At 33.2% G+C, this 18,600-nt stretch overlaps 1 protein-coding gene across 7 annotated transcripts in view; it reads left to right on the top strand.

Moving 5' to 3' along the window:
• NALCN (sodium leak channel, non-selective) overlaps window positions 1-17,438 on the top strand; it is a 518,736-nt gene extending 501,298 nt beyond the window's left edge. For 5 of the 7 annotated variants that reach the window (XM_074299463.1, XM_074299460.1, XM_074299461.1 and 2 more), the window contains 9 exons: window positions 772-920; window positions 4,318-4,411; window positions 5,056-5,188; window positions 5,874-5,989; window positions 7,372-7,529; window positions 8,906-9,056; window positions 11,583-11,732; window positions 13,664-13,781; window positions 15,482-17,437. In XM_074299463.1, coding sequence (XP_074155564.1) covers window positions 772-920; window positions 4,318-4,411; window positions 5,056-5,188; window positions 5,874-5,989; window positions 7,372-7,529; window positions 8,906-9,056; window positions 11,583-11,732; window positions 13,664-13,781; window positions 15,482-15,675 — 1,263 coding nt within the window. In that variant the 3' untranslated portion in view covers window positions 15,676-17,437. Of the gene's footprint in view, window positions 1-771; window positions 921-4,317; window positions 4,412-5,055; window positions 5,189-5,873; window positions 5,990-7,371; window positions 7,530-8,905; window positions 9,057-11,582; window positions 11,733-13,663; window positions 13,782-15,481 lie in introns of all 7 variants that reach the window. The other 2 variants (XM_074299465.1, XM_074299466.1) reach the window with 1 other exon arrangement.
• Window positions 17,439-18,600: the final 1,162 nt, after the last annotated feature.

Genomic DNA, 18,600 nt, shown 5'->3' with positions numbered 1-18,600 from the left:
TGATTCCCAAAGTATAGCATAAATTCTACAATAAGCAAAATTTTTATGTTTTAAAGCTATTATGTAATGATTCTAGTAGACATTGCCTCCCCTAAAATAAGTAACATTTATTGCTGCTGAAAAGAATCAAAGTGGCTTCTTACTTCCATAAGAGAAAGTTTGGATACTGCTGTTTTCCCATGTTGGCTTGGCCACTTAAAGAGATCAACAGTTGACTGAAGATTTAGCAGCCAGGGTAAAAAAAAATTAGAAATTAATTAGTCTTGTGAAATAAAAAACTAGAGATAGAGAGGTAATGTAGAAGGCAAGTTACCTGTTTATGGTTCTTGATCTCCACTAATAGGAAGTCTTTGAAATAGATATGGTAGACAATATAAATATAAACTACAAATAAGCCATCTAAGTGATCTCAACATATCACCCTGTCATTGTCATGACTACAGAGATAACACCATCATGAAGGCTCTTTAAGAGTAGATATTATTTTTATATTTGTATCCAAACATTTATCTCAGTGCCTGGCACAAAGTAGGTACTTAATAAATGTTTGTCAATTGTCATCTAATAATATTGATAACCATAACCTCGACACCAAAATGCTTATTACCTATTTTAGAAAGTAGCTGTGATACAAGCAAAGCATCCTTTGTTTGTTATTCACACATAGAAGATCTCTTGAGAATCTATTTTATTACAATCTGTTTAAATAAAATGCCCTTTTCCCCCTATCTCTTCTACATGATTGAATTATATTCTTCTTCCTATTTGCAGGTAACACTAAAGATGCTCCTTTTGACAGTGGTTGTCAGCATGTACAAAAGTTTCTTTATCATCGTGGGGATGTTTTTATTGTTGCTGTGCTATGCCTTTGCTGGAGTTGTTTTGTTTGGTACAGTGAAATATGGAGAGAACATTAACAGGTTGGCATCCCTAGTATCCATTTCCTTTTTTAATTAAGTAGAGAAACCATCCCCATTTTTATATACATGAGCATGTGACTAGTGCTATAAAAATCTTTGTGGGTGATTATTTGTTTGTTCGAGGTTTTATCTGATAGAGAATTAGAAGGACAAAGGTAATAAATGAGAACCCAAAAGAGATTAAAACCGCCAGAATTAGGCATAATCCTATGATATAAAAACCTTGTGCCATTTTTTCCATTGAAAACTTAGCATATTAAAGTGCCAGTCTTGAATATACATTGTGTTGAGTCTATATTTCAATGCAGAAAAATAAAACTTTAATTCCCACTCTGTGTTGAACATGGTGGGTATTATGACAAGGACACAGAACTGAAAAAGGTTTGGTGGAGAATCTGGCAATTTCAAGATAAATAGTAAAGAAAGATTGGACTTTATCAAGCAGAGAGATGCTAAGAGACAGAATATTTTGAGACAATCTGAAAAGAATAAAACATATCTGAGGAGAAATGAATAGGATTCAGGGAGAAGGGTATAAGTTAAGACATTTGATTTAGAATCTCAACACATGGGTTCAAGGTCTAGCTATATCAGTTGGTACTTCTGAGAATTTTGACAAGTCATTTAACTTCTCCAGTCTTGAGTATCATCATTTTTAATATGTGAAGATAAGCCTTCCAAATCTAAATCTATTATCCAATAAGCTAGTTCATCTGAAACACAATATATCACTGGCAATACTGATGAAAAGCCTGGAAAGATATGTTAAAATCATATTTTGTTGTTGTTATTCTTCAGTCTTTTCAATTATGTCTGACTCTTTATGATCCCATTTTGGGTTTTCTTGGGAAAGATACTGGAGTGATTTGCCATTTCCTTCTCTAAATTCTTTTACAAATGAGAAAACTGAGGTAAACAGGGTTAAGTGACTTGCCCAAAGTCACACAACTAATAAGAGTCTAAGTCAGGATTCAAACTCAGAAAGATGAGTATTCCTGACTCCAGACCTGGCACTTTATCCATTGTGCCACCTTGCTGCCCTAAGGTTAATGTTTTTTCTTATAAGGAATAGGGAATCATTGAAGTTTTTTGAGTAGTTGAGAACAACAATCTATATTTTTAAAAGATGAATCAGGGCAGCATAGAATTCAGAAATCCCAAGGACACCAACTACTTTTTGACAAAATCTACTGGGAAAATTCAAAAACAGTTTGGCTTAAGTTTAGAACATCATTTCTCACCATATGCCACAATAAATTCAAAACTGATACTTGGCCTAACTATAAAACCTTATGTTATTAAGAAAAGAAGAAGAGATACTTTTAACAACTATGAATAGAGGGGGAATTATTAACCAAAAAAAGAAATAAATATGATCATAAATGATAAAATGGATAATTTTCATCACATAAAATTTTTAAGTTTTCATGCAAACACAATAAATGCAATTAGAATGATTGTTAACCTAGGAAAAAATCTTTGCAGCAAATTTCTCTGATAGAAGTCTGATATCTAAAAGTTTCCAGGGAATGAGACAAATAAATTCCACAATAGATTCCTCAATAGGTCAAAAAATATGAACATACAGTTCCCACGATGAGAAAAGCAAACTATCAACAATATATACAATTGCTTCAAATAATAATAAAAGATATGCATATAAAATAATTTTGAGATTCTATATCATTATCAAAGTTAACAAATAAAAGAAAAAAAATTTCAGAATAGAAGACCTATGAGGGTAAAAGCATACTTATGCACTATTGATAAAACTACTAAATGTTACAACATCCTGGAAAACAACTTGAAATTATTCCCCCAAAGTCACTAATCTGTATAATACCCTTTAACTTATTGATACTATGGTTGGAGTATGGGGAAGGGAGAGGGTGAGGGAGAGGTGGAGGATAAGAGAAATGGAGAAGTAAGGGATAGGGAGAGACTGAGTATTTGAGGAATATGTAGTTTTTCAATTTAATAGAAATATGAAGTATAAGAGACAGTATAATGTGAAATTAAGCTAGAAAGAAAAACTGGGGTTAGATGCTACATGCAAAACTAAGAAAGATGAGTGAAATAAGTGAAAAACTAAGAGAAGTGAAATTAATGAATTTAATTCTGGACCAAATTTGGGGTGATTGAGAATGATCTAGGAGGAAATGTCTAGCAAACAATTGATGTAAGATTGGAGCTCAGGTGGAAGATAATGGATTATAAGGGGAGAGAGAAAGAGGGCAAAATCCAAAAATAATAAAAAATTTCAAATCTAGACAATTAGAAAAATGGTACACTAATAAAAATAGAGAATTAACAAGATGAGGAATGTTAAGGATGGAGAGGATTATGAGTTCAAGTTTGAGTTTTTAAAACTAGAGCTCAAAAATGATGCTGAGACTAGAGATGGGTTGTGGAGGATTACTATTATATTACTAATAAGCATAAATATAATAGGTAGAATAGGGTGATCTATGTGACTGACATAGAAAAGGATTCAGGTCTCCTTAGTACAGCATAAAAGAATTTATCCTGGATTGTTACCTTGATGCTAGAGATACAAGAGAAAGGTGATTTTACTAGAATTTCTTTTACACCAGAACTTTTTAATATTGTGTGTGTCTGTGTGTGTGTGTGTGTGAGAGAGAGAGAGATAGATTGCTTTGTGTTGCCTGTGGGCTTCTCGAGTAATTGGTTTTTATTTTTATCATAAGTGAAAGAAATTCCAAATTTTAATTAATGGTTAGTGAAATACAATTTCTTCCACTCAAGTTTACAGACCTCCTGAAATCTGATAGAAGTGGGATTGGAATCTTGAGGAGAATCAAAAAGGATACCAATAGCTCCCAGTGGGAATTCAAAAAGGATTCAACAATAAAAGGACCAGCTGATGTTAGCATACATTTCCAATTTAGAAACTTTCTACAGAAAGGCTTGGTATCCCAACTCTAGGAGTGGAAGAATTGGTGGTTTATAAATTCATCCTTTCTGTCACCACAGCAGTAAATACCATACCATGAAATGAACTAATTCTTAGAATATACTTTTCTGTTTTATTGTTTTCACTTCTTTTGAATTGCTGTATATTGGCACATTACATGTAGAAATGGCCCTCCATTTAGGTAGGGAAGAAATATGAAAACAAATATGATATACTGAGAAGACTGCTGGATAACTCTCTAATCAAGGGGACCTGAGTTCAAATCCCACTCCCTCTTTTTGTGTGACCTTGAACAGGTCACAATTCATCTGCAAAAGGTTTTGATACAGATGACCTCTGAAGTTCCTTCCACTTTTAAGTCTATGATCTTACAAAGCTGTTCTCAGTTAAAAACTTTCCCGAATTCCTCCATGACAAATTATGCACCTGAATTTTTTTTTGTTTCTTTTTAAAATAAAATAGGCACGCAAATTTTTCCTCAGCTGGAAAAGCCATCACTGTGCTCTTCCGAATAGTCACAGGGGAAGATTGGAACAAGATTATGCACGACTGTATGGTAAATATGACCTAATCACAGATACTGCTTTAATTTGAATCAGTATGGATCCAATCAACAATCTAGTATTTCAAGATAGCATTGTTTTGTTGGGTATCAAATAAAAGTGGTCCTGATAGCTTTGTTTTAAAATTAGATTTGCCAATTTGTACCTCTTATCACTTAGACTTTTTTCTGTTCTAAAATTGGCTCTGTTGTTCAAGTCAGAGAAATAAAAGATTATTTCTTTGTCTGTTAACACAGGATTTGTATTAATGGCCACTAATCAACTAGGATGGGAATCAGATTTCTTCAGTACAAACCTTTAATCCAATTTAATGCACTTGAGACTCTTAAGTATGAAAGAAAGAAATAAAAATATATACTTTTATTATTAATAAAATTAGTGAGGTAGCTAGAACATAATCATCTTTAAAGATGGCACTGGTATTTATTGTATCTTTTAAGTATGAAAGAAAGAAATAAAAATATATACTTTTATTATTAATAAAATTAGTGAGGTAGCCAGAACGTAATCATCTTTAAAGATGGCACTGGCATTTATTGTGTCTTTTTTGTTCAGGAATGCTTTTAAAAACTAATTAAATTCAATTAATTAGTCAATTAATAAAGGATTTTGTAATCTCTGTCCCTCCCCCAAAAAGGTTCAGCCTCCATTTTGTACACCAGATGATTTCAAATATTGGGCAACAGACTGTGGAAATTATGCTGGAGCACTTATGTATTTTTGTTCATTTTATGTCATCATTGCCTACATCATGCTAAATCTGCTTGTTGGTAAGTAATATTCTTTGAATATAAAATAATTTGCCTCTTTAAATCTAGGAACTAAGATAATTATACATAATTTCCAAGTAATTATCTGGGATTGCTTGGGGTGGATATTTCACAGTGTTAATTATAAAGTGTTGACTCTTAATCTGAAAAATCATTTCATAGGTATGTAAATGAGACTTGATTACAAATTCAAGACTACATTATTCAGTATAAACTTAAATTTTAACACAGTTGCTTAGGTAATGAACATTATAGTTTGTGGGGTTTGGGGTTAATATTCTTAAACAAACATTCATGAAGGTCTACCTTTGCATCCCCAAAATAATACACTTTCTCTTTGAAATGATTAATTTTAGTCACCTAGCTGTGAGACCACCCAGAACAAAACTTGGCCTTTACAAATCATACTGGCACCCCCAAGTAGAAGAAGAAGCCAGTTGGCAAGAATTTGTGTACACAGAATCCATGTTTGTTCTTGTGACCCTCATGTTTTGGAAAGAGAGGAGCTTGCATAAATAGCCTGGTTCAAAATTAAGACATGCCAACTTGGAGACCAGAGTCAAACTACTTTGGAAATTTGTCCTATAATATTGATGACAAAATCCATTTTGTTTATTTTGCTTTATTTTTCTGAAAGATACAGAAAATTAGACAAAATGTTTAATTGTGTTTTTTTTTCTTTTAGCTATAATTGTGGAAAATTTCTCTTTGTTTTATTCTACTGAGGAAGACCAGCTTTTAAGTTATAATGATCTTCGCCACTTTCAAATAATATGGAATATGGTAGATGACAAAAGGGAGGTAGGAAATTTGATGATGCTATTCTGTATTGTACTGTAAATTTCACATTTTTCCCCCAAAAATGCCTTAACCATTCTGTTATCCTTACTGTTGGTAATTGAAATGCACAATATCTTGATTGGCTCAGTAGGGAATCATTGACATTTTAAATCAAGAATTCATCAAGATCTGCGTGTATGTGTGTGTGTGTGTGTGTGTGTGTGTGTGTGTGTGTGTGTGTGTATCTGTGTGTGTGATAGTAGCCTAGGAAATGAGATCTCACATATCAATTATCTAGTGAAATATCTTTGGCATATTATCTAAAACCCCCACCAGAGTTTGAGTTAAAAAGAAAAAAAAGCAGAAACAGTATGTTTCTCTTCCATGTCCCATCATATTCTAAACTTTGAGAAATGAAACAGAGAAGAAAGGAAAATGGAAGGAAAGAGAATAGGAATGAAAGGGAATTTAAGACAAAATCTATCAAGGGCATTTGTTTTCAGTCCTCTCAGCTTTCCCTTTTTCTCTTTTTCTAGTCTGATGGTGCCCTTATTCCTCAAATAGGTATCCAGATCCTTCATTATATATCTCCAAGTTCCTCAGTTGATATCCCCTTCTTCCCTTTATCTGCCCTCCCTCTTTAAATGGAAATATCCAAATTTCTTTCTCTAGTCTCCTACTAATTTACTAATTCTGCATCCTGTTCTTACTTAGCACATTAGAACACTATTCACTGCCTCATAATAGCTGAATGCTTAATCTTGAAGCAGAAAGTATATACTTTTGCTCAAATGATCATTGATAATTGATAATGCTCATTGATAAATTGTATGCCTACCTTGACCTATTAAGAGGTCAATTATAAACTAATTATTTTATAAACACAGAGAAGAGTTAAGAAATTATATTTGATGGTAACTATATATAAAATTTATAAATATATTCTTGGATGTCACCATACCAAATGCACATAATCTTCAATGTGTCTTTAAGAAAAGTTTTCAGAAATACAGAGACCAAGAAAAAAAATCAAAGACATGTGGAAACAGGTTGAGATATGTGTTATCTATGGAAAATGAACCATTATCCCAATACTTTTGAGAAACAAAAAGCAGCTCACTTTAAAATATATAATATATAATTCTATAGAATATGTAATAATATGTAACATATTTAATAAAGCAATAAAACATGGCTATTGTGATATCTTTGGAGAAATAGCTCCTGTTTTGTAACTAAAACTAATATATAATTCTATAGAATATGTAATAATATGTAACAAATATATTTAATAAAGCAATAAAACATGGCTATTATGACATCTTTTGTAACTAAAACAGAAGCTTGAGTGCATTGTTATCTTCTAATGATGATTTACAAGTTATCGTACCATGTTCTTTCAGGGGGTGATTCCAACTTTCCGAGTAAAGTTTCTGTTGAGGCTCCTCCGAGGGAGGCTCGAAGTGGATCTTGACAAAGACAAACTTTTGTTCAAGCACATGTGTTATGAGATGGAGAGGCTGCATAATGGTGGTGATGTCACCTTCCATGATGTTCTAAGGTACTCAAATTTTAATTACTGGGGGCACTAATCATCTTCTGGGTTAAATCCCCAAAACAAAATTTTTTATTTAGATCCAATTTAAACATAAGATCATAGAGCTAGAAAGTGTTTTGGAGGCCACCCTAGTTCAACCAGCCTCCCATTTAATTTTTTAATTGACAAAAAATATTTTTCCTACCCTCTTACCTTCCCTCTCTTTCTAACTAATAAACATTAATAACAAATTGTTATTTTATAATTATAAATAAGGTCATGTTTCCCATAGAGGGTAATTGTGCATTTATTTAATGGGCTGTAGAATAACCTGTACTCCTTATTATAGTCTAATGATGACCTTCAGGTTGCTAAACAATGCTAGAGAAGTGGCCTGACACCCTGGGGAAACTCTGAATAATGTTGTGATACTGTAGGAATTTGCCCAGTCTGCTTTATAAAGATATGACATTTCTAGTTAAAAAACATGTAGGGAATTTTTATCAGCAGATGAGTATTCACACTGAAGGTGAATGTAAAAATAGCTAAGGCTTTGAATGTAACAATATAATCATCTTCAAAACATCCAACATTTCCACTTCTCAATAGTTCTAATTGTCAGAAAGTTTTTCCTTATGTTAAGCCAAAATTGCATCTCTATAACTTCTTACCTTTACTCTTAGTTCTTTTCTTAGGTCATAAAGTCTAATCCTTCTTCCATGGGACAATATTTCAAATGCATAAAGTCAGTTACAATGCGTCCTTTAAATTATCTTTTTTTCTAGATTAAATATTCCTAATTCTATCAACTGACCCTTTTATGAGCTATTTGCTTCTCCTCAGCATCTTACTCCAGATGAGGTCAGGGCAGGATACTATAACCCCTCCCCTAAATGACTTCCTAAAAATATTTTTTAACTCTTATCTACACCATTCCTTTTTAATCTATTAGTATAGTAATTTTCAAAAATGGAAACAGGATTAAGCTAGTGTGATCTATACTTAAAGTTATTCATGCTAATTTAAAGTAATTACTGCCACCCTTTTTGAATGTCCACAAATCATTCCTTGAATGATTCTAAAGTTTAGCAAGGAGTTACATTCAATACTTTCTTCCCATTTTTTGAAAAGTTTGGAAATTTGTTTCCAATCTTAAGGCACCTTTCACATTCTCAAAGAATGTTATAAGATTCTTTTGAGATGATCTAATCCACCCTCATTTTTTTAGAGATAACAAAACTAAAAGCCAGAGAAGAAAAGTGGTTTGACCACTTGAGATCACATGGTCAACTGCTGGAAGAGCCTGAACTAGGCCAGTCTAGTTCATTGCTCATTGATTATTACCGTTCCATCTTCTGGAATTCTTTGCCATGGATTAACATCATTCTTTTCTCCATCAGTATGCTCTCATACAGATCTGTTGACATCAGAAAAAGTTTGCAGTTGGAGGAACTCCTTGCTAGGGAACAATTGGAGTATACCATTGAAGAAGAAGTGGCCAAACAGACTATACGAATGTGGCTGAAGAAGTGTTTAAAGCGCATCAGAGCAGTGAGTTTTTGTGATTTTTGCTTTTTACTTTTTTCTTTTAATGTGTGGGAGAAAAGGGAGAGTAATATTAACATCCTATAAAAGCATTTTAGGACAAAAAGCCTTTTCTAACTAGTCTCTGAACTCTTTACTGAGTATGTAGTATAATCTGTTCCGTTCAGTTCTTTCTACTGATGACAAAACCAATGATTAATCAAAAATTAATTCTAGTTAAAGAGTCTACTTTTTTCAAAGTCGTCCATTTCCAGTTTGTTTTAAAAGCCTGCAGCTTGTAAATTCATTGAATGAGGTACTTAAATCTGAAGGCTTTTTAAAAAGTAACTTTACAAGTAACAACTATTTGAAAAAAAAGTTATATTAAAACTTTTGCTATGTGTTTGACAAAACAATTGTGAGAAACAAAAAAAAACATAGCTTTTGGGGAAAATAAATAATATTTCTCATTAAAGAAGCTTCCAGCATAATGTGGTTAATGTTTAATTTGTAGTAAAGACCATCTGCCTTTAGAGTTTCCTATTTAAATCCATCTCCAATCCTAGTGCCTGAAATATCTGTTTTTAAAATCATGGTTTTTGTGAATTATTGTTTTTGATCAATAGCCACACATAAATTTATGTCACTTATGTTTCTATATAAGTTGTTATAATTCCAGAAGCTTTAAACCCACCTAAGATTTTGGATAGGAAATTTAAATTAGGTACTTACTGTTGCTCTATGCTATGCTTTTTTTTAGCTTGTTTCTAAAGAGAAGCATAGTCCTTAGAAACTTCAGAAAAGGAATATTGTAAACTAAGTTTATGATATTGAAATTTTATTATAGTAGTTGTAATGATGAAAAAAGAATAATAATTAGAATTTATATAATCTTATATTTATATATTGTGTTGCAAAGCATTGTGCACATGTTATCTCACTTGATCAACTTCTAAAATCTAGATAAAATCTGACTTGAGATTTCCAAAGCCAAAATATTCACTTTAGACCAATATGCCAAATATTGTATCAGACCCATTCATGTATTTTTGACCTATTGACTTAGATATAGCATTCATTCAATAAGCATTGACTGTGTACTGGGCAGTGTGCTGGATACTGAGAATACAAGTGAAAAGAATGGAGGAGAGAAGTATTAATTATAAACAGCATTGGCATTTAAGTAAGTTTGAAATAGGGAGAAAAGAAAATGTCCAACAGGTAACTGGTGATTTAGAACTGAAACCCAAAGGAGACAAAGTGACATTTCATACACATGCAAACATTCAAGACTTACCTGCATAAAAATTATAATTAGACCTATGGAAGATGATAAGATTATAAAGCAGAACATAAAGGAAGGATTGGGACATAGAAGAGGGATTGGGACAGAACCTTTGGGAAATACCTTCAGTTAAGGAGTGTGATTATAGATCATGAGCCACAAAGGTGACTGAGGTGTCAGTCACTAAACACTAAAAAAGTGTTTTGTTTGGTAGGAAGTGAGTATCATCATGGAAACTCAGAAAGGAAAGATCATCCAATAGGAGAGGGTGATTAGCATTTCAGATACATCAAGAAAGATGAGAACTGAGAAAAGAGTATTAGATTTGGCAGTAGTAGAATCACTACTACCTTTAGAGAGAGCAGTTTCTGTTGAGTGATAAAGATGTGTAGGAATGGAGGGGCAGATGTAAAAGTAATCCAGGCTGAGGTTTGGAAAGAGATACATGACAATGGGATGAGGAAGCTAGGAATTAAAAATCAGAGGACATTGTAGAGTTGAAATTTTTAACACTTTCCTCATTGGAGAATGAGGAATGAGTGAAGTCAGAGCAAGGGTAATGGACTCTAGAGAAAGCACCAAAAGGTTGAGGTACTGAAGAGCTAAATGATGACAAAGGTTTAGGAGACTGAAGGTAAGGAAAATGTAGATTAATAAGAAATTATATACTGTGGAGCCAAGAAGGTTTAGAAGGTCTATAACAGTCTGTGGGTCTGGTCCATCTCCAGATCACAAATTTTCAGAAAGTGCCAAAGTTAACCCAAGAATTATCTCCTGCTCTGCCAAGAGAACTTAGATATTAATTCTAGATAGAAAGGATTAGAATTAATTTTCCTTTCCATCCTCCATAGTCTTATTCTCTAGTTCTTTTAGATTAGAAATTTCTTAAGTCTAGGCAAGACCAGACTACTTGAGTGGAATTTGGAGAATTAAGAAAGAAAGAGGGGGGAAAACAGACAATAATCATGAACAGATGCAAATGTATTCCAAATAAAATGCAATCTAAAATCAATGTAGAAAAGTGTTTAGATTTTTATGCAAATGACATAAAAGGGTATAGCAAATATTATGATGTTTCCAAACCATCATGTGGGTCAGGTGGAGCACTTATGTCTAAAAATTGTTAATGACATCAAAGTTAACAAAATATAACTGGGATCCAGATGATGACATTTTGTGTTTTTACACTGCTGACTAGGGATTTCCCCCTTAATAGAATAACTGTAGGTATACCCACAGATATACACATATATTTTTTCTTGTCTTAGAAACAGCAACAGTCATGCAGTATCATTCACAGCCTTCGAGAGAGTCAGCAACAAGAACTAAGCAAATTTCTGAATCCTCCTAGCATCGAGACGACACAGCCAAGTGAAGACATGAATGCTAATAACCAAGACAATAATGTACAGCCAGAGGTATGGATCCTTATCAATACCATTTTTATTTTAAAAAATAACAATCTATCTGTATAGCTCATAAAACTGCTTCAGAAAAAATACCAATATTCCAAATAGCTGCTTTTGAAGGGGAAAAACAAAAGATAATCACTAACTATTATTGTTCAAGTAACCACTGATTCAGTTTTCCAGTTTCTATAATACTAGGAACAAGTAAATGCTGTTTTGAGAAATGGCTTTTTATGGTTATCAAAGTAAGATTCAGTGCCCTAAAGTGATAATTATATCAGCTTTAGACTTAGGATTAATAGTACTCCTAAAAGTGCCTGATTTGTTTCCAGAGAATACCTCATGTCTTAAAAGAAAACAGTTCATATACCCTAGATACTTGAAATTATTTTCATTGCATTCACCAAGTCATATGAACTTCTTCTATAGACAGTGAAAAGCTTTATAATTGGCTTCCAACATACTTAAGTGGGAAAATACACTGAGGAGTCATTCTTCCTTGGCTGGGCATTGGGATAGCATATGGATATAGAACAGAAATTATCTCTAGGACCAACTATTACTAGGACATAGCATAATTTCATCTATAAACCCAATCATCTACAAGTCTATTTAAAAAATACAGCCAGTAATCAAAATCCTGGAGAGACTAGTGCTATTACGAACAGCTGGCAAAGAAATCCTGTTTCTTCCCATCAGCCTTTGTGATGGTACAATTGTTTTTTAAGGTTAATGACCTGGAGTAAATCCAGCATTTTGAGAAGGGTTCTCTGATGGCATGAAAGCTTTGTGGAGTATTTACAACCTCATTAGGTTCTAGAGATAAACCTATTAACCTTAAATATAATAGACCTACAGGATGCTCCCATTTCACCATAGGCCAATTGTAGGTGTATCTTTTATACTTTCATAAAGACATAAACTCAATTACCACCAAACTTTTATCAATAACTGGACTTGTTTCCCAAGGTGGGCTCACTTGTACTAAATCTGAGTTTCCTGGTCTAAAACAACATGGTGTTGTAGATAGGTGACTGATCTTGGGGTCAGGAAGACCTGGATTCTAGTCTTACCTCAGATTGATACCAGAGGTATGAACATGGGCAATTTGCCTCTTAGTACCCTCCACAACTCCTGATTAACCATCTGCATTAGAATAATACAACAAGCCCACAGACAAAAATCTAGACTAAAATAACAATCTGAGTAAGATATTTGGCAAGAGTTAGGCAATAAAAGAAGGCTATGAGAAGGGAGGGTTATAAGGGAAAGAGAATGGGGACTGCAAATCACTTTTTTCATGAAAGAAAGGGCCATTGTTATTAAAGAAAAATGGGGTGGGCAGAACAGGGAACATGCAGGGGGATAGGACTGAAATTTAGAAAAACTGAGATTTATGCAAGGTAAGGCTATGGGGAAAAAAAAAGATGGGAGTAGATGATTAAAAAAGACAAATTCACCTCTATCAACTACATCATCTTCCAAGTCCTCCTTTCTGGAATGCAATAACTCCATTTAAATGGTTTAATCACCAGCATTCTCACTGTATATATGCCCAGCAAATATACTTCAGTAGCAAACAGATAAAATCTAGCAAGACCTTAAGAAAAAAAAATGTAGTAAGTATATAAGGGATGTCCTTTCCTCAAATTTAGGCCTGGAGTCTCTTTTCCTTCCCTTGATACTTTGAACACATTTTCTTGTTTTGCTTCATCATCTTCATTGTCTATCCACATTTCATTTTCTTCCTATTTTTATTTTCCTTTCTTTATGTATGGAAGCCAGTTCAGGACATGGCAACCCAGATCTTCCTAACCTAAAGCAATCTTTTAGCCAGCTATGGATTATGATGGTGGTTCAAATAGGTAGTCATGGGGAAGAGAAGTAAATTCAGTGTGAATGCATAAATGCAACTTCTTGGTTCTTCTCCATCTATTTAGACAAGCAGCCAACAGCAGCTTCTAAGTCCAACTCTATCAGATAGAGGAGGATGTCGGCAAGACTCTACAGATGCTGGAAAACCCCAAAGGAAATTTGGGCAGTGGCGGTTACCTTCAGGTAAGTCTATTAATATCTAAATACTTTTTCTATTCAAGGATTGTAAATGAATTGTATTTTGTATTTCAAAATGTTGATTTACAGTGTAAAATGTGTTTCAAAAGAGATAGGAAGAGATACTTTCTTGCCAAAGGAAAGACAAAAATTGGTCCAAGCCTAAAGTTATAGGCTTCAGTGTATTGATTTTATTCTGTTGACAATGAGGAATCCAGGTTTATCACTAAGAAATATGTAAGACATTTTGGAGAGGCAGAAATATTTATTAGGGAGGTCTGATAGTTGTCCAGACAAGAGAAGTAGAGAGTTGGAAATCAGGGGGCAGCAGTTGGAAAAAGAATAAAAAAAGATATTTTGATAAAAGAATGAACACAGTAAGTGGTTGAATATAATAAAATTAAGATTTTTTTTTGGAAAAATTCAAACTAAGTGACTAGAATAATGGCAGTACCCTTGACAAATATAAAGAATGCATGAGGAAGGGAGGAAGAAGATAAGGGCATGTAAGTAATTGCAGTGGGACATGGCAGGGGAGTGGGGAGGAAGGGTGACAGAGACAATGAGACAGAGAGACCAAGAGAGAGAGGTATTTACATATGTCAAATGCTTTGCAAACCTTAAAAGTATCATATAAATGCTAGCTATTATTTTTTAAACAGTAGCACCATAGTCAGAGCACTAGGTGGTTCAAATATCATTGATTATTGTGTCATGTGTATCTAACCAATTCTACTTATCCATCACTCTATTTCTAAGCCAGTACAATATATTTTTGACAAATGTTGCTTTGTACTAAAGTTTCAGGTCTGGTACTGCTAGGATACCATTCTTTATATATATTTTTTTCATTAATTCCCTTGATATCCTTGACCTTTTATTCTTCAAGATAAATTTTGTTATTATTTTTTCTATCTCTATAATATAATTTTCTAGCAGTTTCATTGATATGGTACTGAACAAGTAGACTAGCATGTAGAATTGTCATTTCTATAATATTAATTTGGCCTATCAATGAGTAATTGATTTTTTTTTCAATTTTTTCCAATTCCAAAAATTTTCCAACTTTTTTTCCAAAGTCCAGATTGCAAAGATCTGACTTTATTTGTGTGAAAAGTGTTTTGTAAATGTGTTCAATTTGAATTGTCTTGGCAGATAAACACCCATTGTTGTAACATATTTGCAAGATTTTATATATAATTCTCAAGCTAAAATTTCAGAATTGGTTTTGAATATAGATCATTGTCCTCCTTAGAGAACACCAAAGATTCTAATGAGGATTCACAGAAAAGTAAAGCTTAGCTTGATTGGGTTTTTTTATCCAATCTCAAATTTTTCTCATATTCACTCTATGTTGTATGTATGTGAGTATACAATCCTCTACACACATTAGTTTCTCTACCTCCTTGACCCAAGTCGTAAGCTTTCATGATAACCAGCAGGTAAATATATTCTTCATGATTGATGAAGACATTTTTAAAGGGCATATAAAAATGTATGAATAAGAACAACCTGCACCAGGATAAGAAATTTTTTTCATTTATGATGACTAAATCACCAAACAGAATTCACAATCATAAACTCCATTCAAGACACATTTGCCAAGAGAATTAGTAATTGACCAAATGCAGTGTTAAGATTACTTAGAGTCTTGCAAAAAAGAGATTCAGAACAGAAAACTATAACAGCGTTCTCTAATTCTACAGCACCAAAACCAATAAGCCATTCTGTGTCTTCGGTCAACTTGAGGTTTGGCAGTCGTACCACTATGAAGTCAGTAGTATGCAAGATGAACCCTATGACTGACACTGCTTCCTGTGGCTCTGAAGTCAAAAAGTGGTGGACACGGCAGCTGACAGTGGAGAGTGATGAAAGTGGGGATGACCTTCTGGATATCTGAGTACAAACTAAGATAAATGAAAATCTTATTTCAAAGCCACTTTTCATATCCCCTTTCCTTTCAAGTGAACAAGCTATAGCCAACAAATAACTTAGCTTCAACTTATCCTGATTGATTTTGGTTGGTTTGTTTGTTTTTCCCTTCAATATGTCACCATACTGCCACTGAAAACATACACAAGCCCTACCTAGTGAAGCTATGTTTGACCAGTTGGTTATTTACACTCCCTAAAAAAGCCATGTATGATGATAGTATTAATAAAGTTAGAAATCGTGTCATGAAAAGCTGTAGATCATTTAAATGTCATGTACCCTGCTCTGAAAACTAATAACGTATATTCAAATGTCAAATGTGCCCTACTGCATTGTTAACTCCCCAAAACCAATTGGTCTAAAATGGCCATTCTGTGGTAGAGAAGACATGGCTTTACTTCATGTTTTCCCCAATTCATTTAGAATTACTTCTCATGGGAGAATGTTTTATTTATGATTGATCGGAAACGGTCAGCACTATACTCACTCATGCTAAGAGATAGTATTTTTACACACTACAAAGTCTGAATTTTAAAACATGCATTCTTTTTTCTTATATTATTTTTAAATATGCAAAAAAAAATAGAAATCAGAAGAAGACAAATTCTTGCCTCAGTCATTCACACACAACTTCCCATCTGTGTCAAGAGAAATTCATGTGTAGGTACCAGGCAAAGAATTTGGCTCATGGGGAATAACTGGCTTAAGACAAACCTGTAAATAGATAACTTTGGGACATAATTATACAAATAGCTTGACTTCCATAAAGAGCCTTCAACAAATAATGACAACAATAAAAATAATTAAGATAAAATAATGGAAACTCTATTCAATTCTATAGGACTCACCTGTATAATATCACTGTAGAATTTATTTCTTACTTTTTTTTTTCTAATTACAATGACCTGATTCAGCAGTGAGAATCTCAGTGCTTGTCTCACTGCAAGACAACTTTCTGCCACCAGAATTTCCTGTGGAAATAATAGTCCCTTCCCCAAGAGTCTGCCTACCTGCTTACAGCAGGTAGGATGTTTGACAATTTCTGCCCTTCCAAAGTCAGTGGTGTATCTCCTCTGAGAAAGTCAGAAATTTAGAATGCTTGGAAAGCAGAATTTGTGGTATCATCACTGGCCCTGGGAAGCAAAAGTAGCTCTAGACTATATAATCCACTCTCCTTAGGTTTCAGGTCTGTTGAATAGAACATTTCATACTCTTTTTTAAAAATAACTGTAACTGTCTCAAAAAGTACATATTCCTTTTGGTGTTTAATTTACTTTAAGTTGGATCGGTTCTATATTTTCTTAAAATAGTTAAATTTGACTTTCTGTGTAACATCTATGATGAAGTGTTGACAGTCTGTCTTTGATGAGATTAACTTGTGACTATGAGATTATGGGAAACTTCACACCACTAGGTTCAAAAAAGGATTACATTTGATTTTGTGTTTGTTTTGAAGTTTACCTTTTGTATATAATAAAAAAGAGATAAACTCAGTTTATAAAACAACAAAATCCGTGTTACAAATTATTCCTCCTTTTCCCTCAGCCAATTAATAAATAAACCCTAAAACCATAATTTTCTATTTTTGTCAAAATCCAGTAGTAGACATATAACTAAAGAGAACTTGCTTTCTATGAATTCAGTGGACCAGAATGTTTCTACTTAGAAGTAGATAAGATTTTGTAAGAGAACACTCATACTGTTGAAATACAAATGAGGAAAGATATATATAGAGACATATATAGATATAGATATAGATATAGCTATGGATATAGATCCATAGCTATATCTATATCTATATATCTGCCCAAGACTCAAACTTAGGATTTGGAAGGCATCTTAGAAATCATCTAATGCAGTGACCCTGGGAGACCCATGAAGTAAAAACCTTTTCATACTGATATTAAGACATTATTTGCTTATTAAAATACAGTTCAGGGGGCAGCTAGGTAGCGCAGTGGATAGAGCACCAGCCTTGAATTCAGGAGGATCCAAGTTCAAATCTGGTCTCAGACACTTAACACTTCCTAGCTGTGTGACCCTGGGCAAGTCACTTAACCCCAGCCTCAGAAAAACAACAAAAAAAACAAAAAACAAAATAAAATAAAATAAAATACAGTTCACCTTTCCAAATCTATCTCTGTGTTAGGTCATATTTTCTTTAAATATGTCAATTAAAACAATACATCTCAAAAGAGTGAATGTGGAATGAAATAAAGAATCCAAATGTCTTCTATTAAGCCAACAGAGAGATTTGCAAAATTGGGTAAAACTATGGCATTATTCTTAAGATTTTTGTTGTGGAAAATATATATTTTATTTAAATTGTTAATAAGCGATGAATTTATTATTATTTTAAAATGTATGAATTTTAAGATCTAATATGGTAAATATTTATAGATATAACCACATAAATAAAACCTCTTTCAGGTCCTCACTGATATTATAGAGTATAAAGAGAGAATGAGACCAAAAAGTTTAAGAGCTGCTGATTTAAATCAACATTCTAACTTTATAGGTCCATCAGTGTCAAAAGACATTTATTAAAAATACTATTTGTGTGTCAAGCACAGTACTAGGCACTGGAAATACAAAGATAAAAATGAAATTGCTCCTTGTCTCTGGGAGTTTTTGTTCTTTATGGAGCATGTACATGGATAAAGACATATAAAATACATACAAAATAATCTTGGGCTACGAAGTGACAATAGAGATATTCAAGGAGAAGCTGAAGGGACACTTCTTAGTGGGAACTTCTTTCATATGTGTGTTGGACTAGATGAATTTATTAATTAGCATATTTTTAAGAGCTACATGCCAAGCAGTGGGTATACAGATAGAAAAAAGTGTGACAACACCTGTTCTCAAGGAGCTGACACTGTAGTGTGGAAGA

The sequence above is a fragment of the Sminthopsis crassicaudata genome, chromosome 3, assembly GCF_048593235.1.
Source record: "Sminthopsis crassicaudata isolate SCR6 chromosome 3, ASM4859323v1, whole genome shotgun sequence".
Classification (NCBI taxonomy): Eukaryota; Metazoa; Chordata; class Mammalia; order Dasyuromorphia; family Dasyuridae; genus Sminthopsis; species Sminthopsis crassicaudata.
This window is presented reverse-complemented; position numbering and strand designations above follow the sequence as displayed.